Source organism: Podarcis raffonei, chromosome 3 (genome assembly GCF_027172205.1).
Source record: "Podarcis raffonei isolate rPodRaf1 chromosome 3, rPodRaf1.pri, whole genome shotgun sequence".
In the NCBI taxonomy this organism is placed as follows: domain Eukaryota; kingdom Metazoa; phylum Chordata; class Lepidosauria; order Squamata; family Lacertidae; genus Podarcis; species Podarcis raffonei.
This window is the reverse complement of record NC_070604.1, coordinates 49,546,441-49,559,329: the sequence shown is the minus strand read 5'-3', so window position 1 is coordinate 49,559,329 and position 12,889 is coordinate 49,546,441. Positions and strand designations below refer to the sequence as shown.

Here is a 12,889-nt window from a genome sequence, read left to right as displayed (position 1 = left end):
CAGCATTAGCCTACTATGAAATGTGTTACCTATTAGCTTTTTATATTTTTGAGCTAGTGTGCTGTATAAATCTACATTGAATGCTTCGTTTTATTTAAATCACTGGAATAGAAGAATAATCTTACTGAAATAAATAAGAGCTTACATGTGATACCTATTATTTAATTAATTTCACAGTGACTTTTTTTCCAGGCTGTTAAATAAAAGAAAGAAAGCCATGTGTTCTCAGTCCTTCAGATACAATGGAAGGAATTCAACATCACACTAGGGCAATCGTTCCATCTGAACAAGTATTTTGGAGAATCTCCCATCTTCCCACCTACCCCCCGCTGTGCTGCTCCAGGGCCAATTTCAGGGGCATTTGCGGGGAGAGGAGGGAAAGCCCCCTTACACAAGAGGAAGTCCTTGATCAGCACTTCTGCTGATGGGACTCAATTGAGTGCCACACTATGCATCAATAAATTTGCCTTTGTTTGTTTTAAACATAGGCACGGTTAGGAATATGTTTGCAAAGTCATAACTTAGAATTAGTTGTATTAGGGATTTTAGGTTAGGCCTTTAAATTTTATTACTGACTGGTTCCAGTGTACCTTTTAATCAGTCTTTTAAAAATTGTGCTAACTTTTAGTAAACAAAACATTTTAATTGACAGGCTGTGCTTTTTTTTCTGGGGGTACTCAGGGTACGCAGTACCAGCACCTCTTTTTCTGGAAGAAAGGCACTGTTGACAGGTAACAGAATGGGAGAAGGTTGAAAAAAAATGATGCTTTGGAGGGCGTTTGTGAAACCTTTAATAAAGGAATGATGGAGAACCTGTGCCTCATGGAGTATTGTTGGACTCCAGCTTGCATCAGGCCTAGCCAGCATAGCAAATGGTCAGTGATTATGGGAGCTGTAATCCAGCAATATCTGAAGAACCATAGACTCCCCATCTAAGGTTCCACAGTTAGTAGAAAGGTTTGTGCTAATCTAGGTTTTGCTGTCAATTATCAGCAGTGAAAATGAAAGTGCAAATATTGTAAGCTAGGATGTTGGAAGCCCATTTTTATTTTTTTATTCCTGTCCTCATTTTCGCCTATGTCATCTTCAGTGTGCTCTTCTTCTCACCTATATTTCAATTATTATTTTCTGCACTGATCCTCCCCTTTTGCATGCTTTCATGATCATTCCAAACTGACCTTATTTAGTTACTGAGTAAACTGAGGAGAATCACTCCTCAGTCACTTTGGGGTAACCTGAAAATTCTTGGATGAGCACATCTGGTAGACAATCATGAATTACTTCCTACTCACCACTGCCTTTTGAGCAGTGAATAGTAGAGATGGAATTGGACGCCCATTAACATATGATGGTGACGTTAAAAAATGTAGTGTGGCCACTGGGATGTCCTTCTGGCACATGGTGAGTCAACTCATTCCTCAGACATTTGGAAATCTATAGAAAGGTGATGGATTGTGTAGTCAGGGTGCTGTAGGTTAGAACTTCCACACAGTAAACTTGGTGACTGCTTAATTAATGGCCCTTGGGTTCCATTCAGCCTGCCAAAGAAAGAAGGGGAAGAGGGTGGTGAAGAAGCAAACTGAGTATTAAATGTGTCCAGGGCATCTACCTTCAGTTGCCTAACTTCCCCCGCCTCTGGACAAAATATAGACACTATGGGAGAATTGTATGTTATTCCAAGAGGAGTTATCAAAGAGCTTCCAGCTTTTGGAACTGTTCAACTTTCAACTTCATTTGTGTCCTAAATGATAGGACACAAAGCAACATCAGAGAAAACAAGGAAGGTTGTTCTTCTCTATTGTTCCCCTAAAATTGTAAACTTCAGTATCTTGGGTTTTGAAAGTCGTTTTATTGCCAACTTTTTGTTGAAATCAATACTCTAATGAAACAAAATATTTTTGTGCTTAGACTGCCATTGTTGAACCCACGGCATTTGCAGACTAGGATAAGGTTTGTACTGAAAAGGGAAACCCAAATGGAAAATACAGAGTGAACAGCCGGGCCTATTTGATTTGATTATGGAGGATGTTTCTTTATTCTGTCTTTCCTTGTGCAATCTGAAAACAGTAGCAGGGGGTTACAAGCAGAGTTCATCATCAGGTTGTCAATCACTGTCATTTAACATTTGCAGTGGGAGATGTCTTTATTCAAGGACAGCTGGGCAAATCAGAAGCACAGATTTGCAGTTAGCAGTCTGTCCTGCCTACACTAAACAAACAGGGACAGGGCAGACAGACCGGCCTCTCGCATAAAAATATAATGGACTGTGCTGACCTTGGTGCCCTCCATTCAGCTTCATTCCCAGTTGTATAAAAGCTTCAGTGCCCATTCTCAATTTCCTTTAATTACTTACATGATGCAGATAAGAAAATGAACTTCACTTACAATCATCCATCACACACAGGAAATGAAGTAGGCAAGTTGTTTGAAACAAGAGGAGTGTTTTGGAAGTAAATAAAACAGGTTGTATTTGCAGGGGGAGGGAAGGAGTCTGGGGAGCTATTTTCTTTTTGCAGAAATACCAGCTAAGCTGCAGCTACTCCTCTGACCCTGCCTCCCCTACTCCAGCCTCTCCCCCCAGCCCAGTCTGTCTCCCAATTGTAGCTGCTAGGCCGTATTGAGTGGGAGGGGGGAAATCTCCTTGGTAAATATTCTTTAAAATATCTTTAAAAGGGTGCAAGTTAAATAAGAGTGAGGCAAACATGCAGAATTCAATAGGGCTTAAAATGGTGGTGACCTTTAGGTTCAGAAAATAAATGACCACAGTTTTCACAAGAGATCTGGCAGAGACATCAAGGATTAGTTAGCAGTTGTCTTCAGTCAGTCTTTTTATGACGAAAAAGAAAGAAACCTGCTTAAAGAGCATGATTTTTTTTTAAAGAAACCTAAACTTTATTTTGAAGTTTTTCTAAACATGCTTTTACCTTTGGGCAGTAGCAACATGTGATATTGTTTATAATCAGAAGTGAACAGTTTTGTTGAATATTAACAGTGGGTTGTCTTTTAGGAACATCTGAAGTTTGGCTAATGTATTTACAGCTTCTTGGGGAGGTGGGGCTTGAAGGAGGATTCATCTGGGCAAACATTTAATTCCTATGGATTTGTGAGAAATGTAGCCGTTTTGTCCCAGAGATCTACAGTTCAAGAAATGATGGGAAACCAGACCATATTAATTGTGCATTTGGTGAAATTAAAAGTTGAGAGACCTTTCCCCTTTGAAAGTATTGATTTTGCCATTGCAAATCTCTCCCTTGAACATTCTGGTGGAAAACCTGGTAGCTTTGGTAGTAAATGCAAAAATAGTAGAATATTGTAAATGCTATCCATTCTACCCCAAGCACTGCTCTTCCCAGTGAGACCTCTTCTGCACCCACCTCTGGCAGGAGAGCTTTAAGGACACATGTGGAACTTGCCCAATGTCTGCTTCTAGTTGCCGCCTCTTGCAGTACATCAGATGCCATCCAGAGGGTATCCCTGCCTTTGTGAGCAGCTTATTGAAGGACACAATGGCTGTTGTGAAGGGAAGGAACAGCAACAAAATCTGTAGAAGCAAACTCACAGTCCAGTAGATCACAGCCATCATGTTTTCCGCACTAACATTTTTTCTCTTTCTTCCCCCCCCCCTTTTTTTTTATTTATTAAGGATGCTGAAGAGTATGCAGACCTTCCAGTACGACATAATGAAGATCAAATGAACAGTGAACTGGCCAAACATGTCCCCGTTGAAGTCAATCCGCATTCTTTTGACAGTTCTCACACAAAAACCCATCTTCTGATGCAAGCCCATTTTGAACACGCTGTGTTACCGTGCCCGGATTATGTCACTGATACCAAGACGGTGTTAGACCAGTCAATTAGAATATGTCAGGTACAGTTGCACTCTTTTATGATCACTTGCCTGGTTTGCTATTGTTAGCTGTCACAATATGGATCCAAGAATGAACCTGAATGTTCACAGAGATTGCATTAGTACAGCATTCTAGCATTTTTCTGTATTTTGCAGTTCTTACTTTGTGCATCCTCACAACAGTCCTGTGAGGCAGGTAGACTTTAATGGTTCCATTATACAGGGAATGTCAGAAGAAGAAGAAGAAGAAGAAGAATGTTAATTTAGGACTGAGATGTAAGCAAAGTCCATGTTGATCCCACAGAAGTTGTGATTAGGCAGACACAGATGGGGACAGGGAAGTGGATGTAAGCCCCACCCTCAACAGAACGGAATGTGCAGGCTGCTCTTCAGATATTTGCTAGAACTAGAACAAACATATGAAGAAGGTTTGTAAGCACATGTAATTGAACACAATTAGAAATCTCCTCACCAATTGGAACCCTGGCTTCTCAGTTTCCAGTGACAGCAATTATACCTTCAATTGAGCACAATTAAAACTGGGGCTAATGGGAGTTTTTATAGTATCTGGAGGGCGCCAGGATGGAGAAGGCTGATTAACAGAAGCAAGATAATGTTGTGTTTAAACATTACACTGGATCTGATCTGCACATTCAACAGAATAAAGTAGTATGAAGTGTTAGCATAGATTGTACTATTTCAGTTCACAGATAGGGGGATCACATTTTTTAAGACTTTACTAGCTGTAAAAAAAAATAACTTCCTTTAAAAGGTTTTTAAAAAAGAAAGCCTATTAGAGAATGAGCTATAGTGGAAACTTTTTTTCTGATATACTAGGGTTTCCTCTCCTTTAAAACTTTGAGGAAGCGCTTCTATACAGTGGAGCATTCAAAATTGTATTCCCCATTTCCCATCTGACATTGGTACAGTCTGTTCTATAACTTTATTCTGCTACGTGTGCTAGCCATACTCAGGGGATGCTGAATATGAGAAATCTATTTATTGGTCTTTTACTGGCTTCATATTAAGCCTAAAGCAAGTCATTAATGTTTCTGTGCATTTAAGCACCCAAGAACTTACATTTTCATTATTCTTTGATTCAGCTGCTTAGAAGTCTACATTTTTACTGTGGAATCCAGCATTGTTTACAACCAGTAGCACAATAAAGTACCCGAGTAGTTTTTCTCCCAAACAATATGTGTGTTAAAAATAATACTGTGCTCCATTTTTCTGTTAAAAGTGTGCATGGTTTCTGATCTGTATTGCTGACCATTTGCATGGCAATAGTTTAATAAGACTTTCTTGGGGATGGGGGTGCTGAAAAGTTAGCTTCAGTAATTTTAAGTCATCATATTAGTATTGTACCAGAATATGTGAAATCACTCATTCCTTCTTTGCGTCAAATGCTTTATTACTGCAAGTTCAGTGATTAGTTTTCTTTCTGCTGTTTGAAACCGCCTTTTGAATTTGTATTAATTGAAATAGGTAATTGAAGTAGTAATACCTTTCAGTTCCTCACTCAGAGGGCAATCACTTCTTCTGAGAAGTAATCTGACAGTTGCCCGCTTTGCATTTTGATTGGCAATGAGCCTCCACTTGTAGAATTGTTGATAAAATATTTTACCATTGCCAAGTAGTGAGGCTGTCATGGTGCTCGGTCTTAACCTTTGAGAAGTGTTTACCCATGGATGAGTTAAGCACATCTCAGTAGGGTACCTGTACATTGAGAGAAGAGAAGGCTTCAGATATTAGAATTGTATTTCTTAACTGCTTAAGGGAGGTGTTTATGCCTTGACTTTGCACTGCCATGCAACTCCATGGTTTTTATGACTTTTTAATGCCTCATCCGAATCAGAAAACCTACTATACACACACACACAGGAAGGGAAAAAACTTTAGATCAGCTTCTCATTTGATGAAAACTCCCATCATTGTGAAAGGCAGGCATGGATAGAAATAATTGTGTTGGCCCTTGTAATAAATGGAAGTAGGAATTCATATATTTTCCTGCTTCCGCTTGCATATATTTTATAAATAAATTCAGCTGTTTATGCATACCGACCCTTTTATTAGTAGGCAGATTCACATGTGTGTTGTACTTTCAACATACCCATCTGAGTACCCCATATAAAATGAGAAACCATTCTGACGGTGAAATCCGACATGGCACTAAACCTTTCATTCCATCAGGACAAGGATTTCTCCTAGAGCACAGGACCTCTCTCCTCCTCTCCTCTCCCAGCACACCCCATTTATCTGTTTTAGGGCATCTCTCAATCCTCTGGAGAAGATCTGAAAAGGGTATGGGGCATGCGCAGAGGGAGGGGGAGGAGTCACGTTGCGCAAATGAAAATACAGTGACAGAATGCGGTAGTTGAATAGTGCCCACAGACTATATCGAGAGAGCAGTTTCACACACAGTGTAATTTTCGGACAAAATACTAAGTCCATACAATTATACTTTGGGAGAAATAATAAGCCTGACCTCTGTCACTGCTTTGTTGCCTGGCCTCTATTGCTAATTTCTCACTGGCTGTCATTTTTGCACCTCATTGCCAGTCAACTTCCACCTTACAGTTTTCTCCTTTATATACCATCCAACTAAGATTTCTCTTCATGCATCTGAAGGCATGCCACAAAGGCACAAGCATAATAACAAATTAAGTACATTTGTTAGTATTTATGGTGGGTTTTGCTGCAAAAGATTAACATGGCTCACGCTCTGCTAATTTTATATGTCATTAATATAGTGTAAGATACGCATCCTGATGTGCATGTTGCACCTAGTGTGTTGTCTATTTGTTCAATAATTGTTTGCTCTAATGGTGCAATATTTCTGGGCCAATTTAATTCCTCAAAAACTTGATCTTCAGCTTAGAAATTTTGGAAAGTCATGACTTCAATCCAAAAGTGGATTTGGCAAGTAAAAGCCCCTCCATTCAATCCAGAGTCCCAGTTTTCACCATACATCTTTCTTCTGTGGCCCCCATTGCTTTTGGGTGTCTAGCTACATGTTTCGTTTTTGGAACCACTTGGTCATTATTACTGTCCATTTTCAAACATTCCATGTGCAAATAATTATTCCTGGGTCTTTCAGATACCTTAGCCTTTTTAAAAAGTCACTTGGTAGAGGGGGTAAATGTGAATATTCTTCTGTGTACCTCTGGTGCATAGCTAATAAATTCAAATGAGCATGTCATAAAAAAAAATCTTAATTGCCAATACAGAGTTACTTTCCATCTGTCTAAGCTTTTCCCCCCACATGTTTGTTTTTAAACACCCCAGGTAGCCGTAAGTACTGCTATGTGGTAGTATATTTGGTGACAATTTGATGATACGGTTCTCTCCTTATGTACAATTCTCTCCCCCTCCCCCCTCCCCAAAACTCATGACAAATCTTTTCCCAGTTGGCACTGGAGAAAATGACTAATGCTTAACCCATTTGTGTGATCAATTCACTTAAGCAGCTACTGTGAAATGTTAATCACAACTTTAATTTGTACTGCATTAGCATTTTGATTAACTTGTAGGCTTGCTAGCACACTTGAAGCACTTTTACTCATAGTTACTGCTCGGAAATGACTTTTTGATTAATTAAGTTTGTTAGATAGCAGCTGAGCTTCCTGAATGCTAACCTTACGGGGCTAAAAGTTCAGGAGAAAGTTATTGTGAACAACTGTTGCCATTGAAAAGAATTCTCTGAAACACTATAAATATTTAATTATTTACAAAATATTGAATATTCTAAGGAAATTGACCTTAACTCCCTCCCTCCCTCCCTCCCCCCCAAAAAAGGTGCAGATGTGACTGGAGAAAAAAGGTTTTAGATTTTCCTTTTCCAAGAATATTGAGCGTGGCCTGGCAAGTGGATTAGAATTTTGTAATTTGGTATGCTTTGGGGTTTTTGAAGGAATATTTCTATTTTTTACTTAATCATTGGAAGAAATTGGTTGTGCATTTTTAAGACTATTGGCTTAAAAATGTGGTGCATGATCTATCCTTGTGGCACACAGACATAGAACTCAAGACAACTTGCAAATCAGTTATGCATTATTATAGCTTAGGCAGTCTTCGTCCAGGCTTCCCATTCACTTCACTGGAAGGGTCAGCTTTATGTGCACATGTCTTTTCATTCTCAGAGGTAATTGGTGGTTGTGGATATGTGGATTTATTATCCTGAACAGCAAATCTTAGCACTGGGCATTTAGGTACCATTCCACTGAAATATAAATTAATTGTTTTAATTTGCTGACTATAATGAATATGTCTATTGAAGAAAGTATCCAGTGATGCATGTTGTGACAAGAGAGATACGTATTTTCAAAATATGTCAGCTTGTGTAATAAATTCTATTTTTTATTTTTCCTTAATTAAATCTGCTTACCATCTTCATGCAGCTTTGACAGAATAGTAATTACCTGTAAACGATGATTACCTTATAAAAAGAGCACTTCATTTGCTGTTATCTCATTTAATTCTTTGCACAATTAATAAGACTCTGAATGCCCAGCTTAAATAATTGTATATAGACAAATATAGGGCATCCATGATATCACAGATATGTTTTCTACATAGTATATCATCTGCCTTAAATGGAGATATGAAGGGCTGGTGGGGGGACAGAAAAAGCTAGGGAGGAAATTTGGGGAAACACGGGGGGGATGAAATATGATCTCCAGCATTAGGGAATGAGAATTCTGACATACATAGCACTCAAATCCAATATAAATTTCTGCACCCAGAAGGTTCTGCCATCTTCATGAGTTGCTTGCTTGTGAATTGCTGCTTACCGCCTTCTGGTGACCTTTGGTCTAGCTTGGTGATATTAGAAGCAACTGTCATTTTCTTCTTTTCCTTTGACTTGGCCTCTTCCTTACGGCCAACTTTTCAGCTCTTCCCTCCAGCAGTTCAGGAAACAGCAGCTGTGCTTGAAGAATAAAAACATTAGAAGGTAGGAGCAAAACTGCAAAAAAACCAAACCCTTTTGTGGGTGTCAAACCTAAGATGAAATATCTGGAAGTTTGGATAGAAAACGAACTCTAACCACGGCTAACAGAAGGAAGTTGACTACTTCTGAGTATAGTCACAATTTTGCATTAACAAAACTAGGTACTTGTAGCTGTAAATTCCATAAATATGCCAAATAATACAATTTCATATTCTGAGTTGTAAATGATAAATGTTACATTCTTAAAGCAGTAAAGTAAGCTTTGGTTTGATTTTTTTTTAATTAAGTACTGCATGTATTTTAGTTTTTCCACAAACTTTCGATTCCCCCCCCCCCTTGGCTTCAAATTTTTCAGAAACTTTAAAACGCTGCATTTCATTGAAGTTACTTCACATGATTTAATGCTTCTGTTGCGAGTTGTTGGCGCATCTTCTGTATTTATATAATATAATCACACACAAAGAAATGTGGCTGCTTTATTCAACACATGTGTCTTTCAACCCAAAAGAATTTTACTTAAAATACCGTGTTTACTCAAATCTAATGCTCACCTTTTTTGGCCAAATTATGCTGTGAAAATTAAGGTGTGCATTAGATTTGATGGCACATTAGACTCAAGTAAATACGGTAAAACCTGGTTTAAAATTCGGAATTTGAATTACTATCTTAGCATGAAAATAATAGAACTTTCAGGCTTTCAAAGTATTCAATCTATTCTGTGTCAATGTAAAAAAGATTCTGCTATTACACTAGAATATACAATATACCTGCTCCACAACTTGCACTACCATAAGGCAAAACAAGGTGGTTGCTTCAGGTTACAAATTTGGGGCATCATTACAGTATCTAACTCGAGGATAGTACCATTTGGATATTCCATCTTAGGTGTCAGGAATTCTTGGTTTAGTAGTCCTTTATCCCGTTTCAATACGACGACTTCTGACATTTCAGTGCCAGATATTCATGGATTACTATTCATGCCAACAAGAGCAACCTCGGCTGAGGTCATTTCCAAGGTTGCCTGTAGAACCCGATGTTTCTAAGGAGGGTTCTAGCTGTGATCCTGTCAGTACAGAGCAGCACAGAGTTAATAGCTCCCAAAACATAGTTAAGCATTATGGGAAATGCAGAATAAATATTATATTTTTGTTTCATTTTTTAGAAGGAAGGACTTTACCTCACTAAAGAAAGCAATATTAGGTTGTCTTTTTTAAAATACCGGTTATGGTGATGGCTACAGGTGCAAAATCAGTTTTTACAGAATGGAGCAGAAATGTTAAATATGTTCTCCATTAGTTACTCCAGTATACATGTGACTGACTGACTTGGAGAGCGCAAGCAGAATGACTCAATTTGCTACTTTGAGTATTTGAAAGGATTTCATTTTCCATTGATGTGTTAAGCATTTATGCGTGTTGCACTTAGCTAATGAATGAAAATGTGAATGGGTTTCCAAGCAGCAAATGGAAGAAGCTGATCTGGCTACGGTTCTGATTTCTTCACAATGTCCCTGTGCTGGATTTCACACCAGGATAGAGATGCTATGAATAAATATTATGGATGAGAGAACACAGAATAAGAGGGGAAAGAGGATTTGCCGCGTGGGCCTTAGGCACTATGTAGAACACACCCACACACTCAAGCGTTTGTTATTCCTTATTGGATACGAGTAAACGGCTGTCAATTTGTGCAAAGCTCTCTGTGTGGCAGAAGATCCTATAACAAATTTCTGCAGCTGGCAGATTGTAGATTTGCTTGCTCAGGTCCTTATTCCTTTGTCAAAAAAAAAAAAATCTGCTTAGTGAGGGAAAACGAAAGAAAAAGCACCAATAGAATACATTGTGCAGCCCAAAGCCCTCTCTCCTTCACACACTGAATTTGTATATTACACTATAAGAATTTCATCACTGCAGCTGTCTATGTGCATAAATTTCAGTACGGTCAGTAGGTGGGGTAAAAGAGTTAAGGCTATCTCGTGTTGATTCAAGCTCAACAAAGCCAGGAAATTGGAAGCTAAGGTTAATGTCTTTAAAGACATGCCCTGTGATCAGTAATAATGTGCAGTGTCACAAATTGTACTTCCTTACCATTTATACTCCATACACTCACAGTTCTTCTTTTTTTAGCTCTTTTAGACCCAACTCAAGATAGGAAGGATGGAGTGGCTGGGACCAGCAAATGCTTGTCCTCAATTGTCTTATGATGCATCTAAGCATTATTCTGTTGCTAGAGGAAACCTGTTGTGCATTAGCACATGCATGTTGTTTGTTTTACATCAGTAACTGGCAGAATGTGTTAAACAATGGTGTCCTCTGATGCAGTAATGGTTAATGTGGCAGGTGATGGTGCCAATAATGATAAAGGTCAAAGCAAATTTTGGAACTAATTCACCCATACATCAATTTTTAAAAGACAACAATGAAAGGTGCATATTGGCAGGGTGGAGGTGGCTAGCATTCCCCCCCCCCAAGGGCAGCTACAGGGATTTACATAGAAAATCAGGGTAGACAAATGACCTCACAAATCTTTGCCCACACATCTTTTCTATTGCAAAGTGGTGTTGGGGTGGGTGCAGTTTGAAGCAATGAAGTGGTGTGCTGAGAGAGGTTTGCTAAGCCCTTCCGCGTATCGCTACTTTTCAGCCGCAACCCCAGAAGTATGAGTGGTGAGAAGTTACCGCTTTTACAGAATTACGATTCCAATCGATGCCCTCAGTGGTGTTGGATGGTCGGTACGGCAAAGTACAGTATGAAGAGAGACTTTGTATATGTGGGCAACCCTGTGTAGAGGATCTGTACTATTATTTATTGCAATGCCCACTATATATAGATCCAAGAGACCGATTTATAAAACCCCTGCTTACGAATGGAATACACTCTGACAGGGTGGAAAGGGTGAAATGGCTGCTGAGCGATACTGATGACTTTGTAACTTATAAAGTAGCACTATATGTGTTGGCAGCTAAGAAGATCAGGAGAAAAGAGCTAGATAAAATAGCCGTCAACTGCAAAGGGGATTTGGACATTTAAGCTGGCATATTTTACCTGAGATTTCCCTGCTATTCTAGCTTATACAACAAATAATTTCTATGAGCCTTGACTGTGGTTTATTGCACTGGTAGTGCTAAATGTTTTTATGGTTATTGCTGTTTTTCCTTTTGTTCCCCTTGTGAACGATGCCATGGCCTTTGGCTAGCGCAATAAAGACTATGAATGCATGAATGAGAAATTATGCTGATAAGGCTTTTTCAAAGGATAGATATTGCATTTTCTGTAAGTACCATGACACCTAAGCTAAGTGAATGTCTGCATAGTCCAAACTGGTGCTGTAAGTAGGCAACTCAAAGTTCAGGAAGAGCCCATTGAAAAAGCTAGGGGGGGAAATCGCTCCTCTTCCCACCCACCTCCAGGTCATCCAGGGATGAAAATGTAGTGCTGGCTAGACAGAGTGCATAGCCCATTGTACGCATGCAGTGGTTTGTAGTGTTCCATTCTCCCACGGAAGCAGAGAAGTAAGGATCCAACATATGCAAAAAGTCATCCATGCATTTTTCTACTGAGTAGCCCATTCACCCCTTTAAATGCTTACCAGTTGGAAGAATCCTAAAAAGTTGTCCTCCTCAAATTGTATTACATGATTGTGTCAAGAGGAGAGAGATTGGAAATCACCATTTTAAAAAATATGAAGTTAGCTTCCTGTCCATATTTGTTTTGCCTCCATCTGAAATCCACAGTGTCATGCAATGAGTGTTATGGTAGCAGTGTTTTTGTTTACATACAATCACACTGGACATGATTTTCTCTTATAAAAAATCAAAAGCTCACAGGACATTGAACCATAGGCAAAATAGTTTTGAACATTGGTCCTTAGCAAACGCTAAGCAAACTTGGTCAGAAATAAACCTTTTGAAAGGTAAGCATAAACTACCGTTTCCAAGCTGAATCTCTTCCCCCATGGCTGCCACCAGCTTTGTGTACCTTTTAAACTCAACATTTCTCCAGGATCAGTGTAATTTAATTGAAATAGCTCTGCATGTGTAAACAACTCCTTTGTTTAAAGAAGATTTCGTTGTTTAGTTTGCCTTAAGTAAATGC

The 12,889-nt window shown here is 39.0% G+C and overlaps 1 protein-coding gene across 2 annotated transcripts in view; it reads left to right on the top strand.

Annotated features, from left to right (window-relative positions):
- ASCC3 (activating signal cointegrator 1 complex subunit 3) overlaps positions 1–12,889 on the top strand; it is a 203,282-nt gene that overhangs the window by 177,510 nt on the left and 12,883 nt on the right. For both annotated transcript variants that reach the window (XM_053381539.1, XM_053381540.1), the window contains one exon: positions 3,644–3,868. In XM_053381539.1, the coding sequence (XP_053237514.1) occupies positions 3,644–3,868 (225 nt within the window). The remainder of the gene's footprint in view (positions 1–3,643; positions 3,869–12,889) is intronic.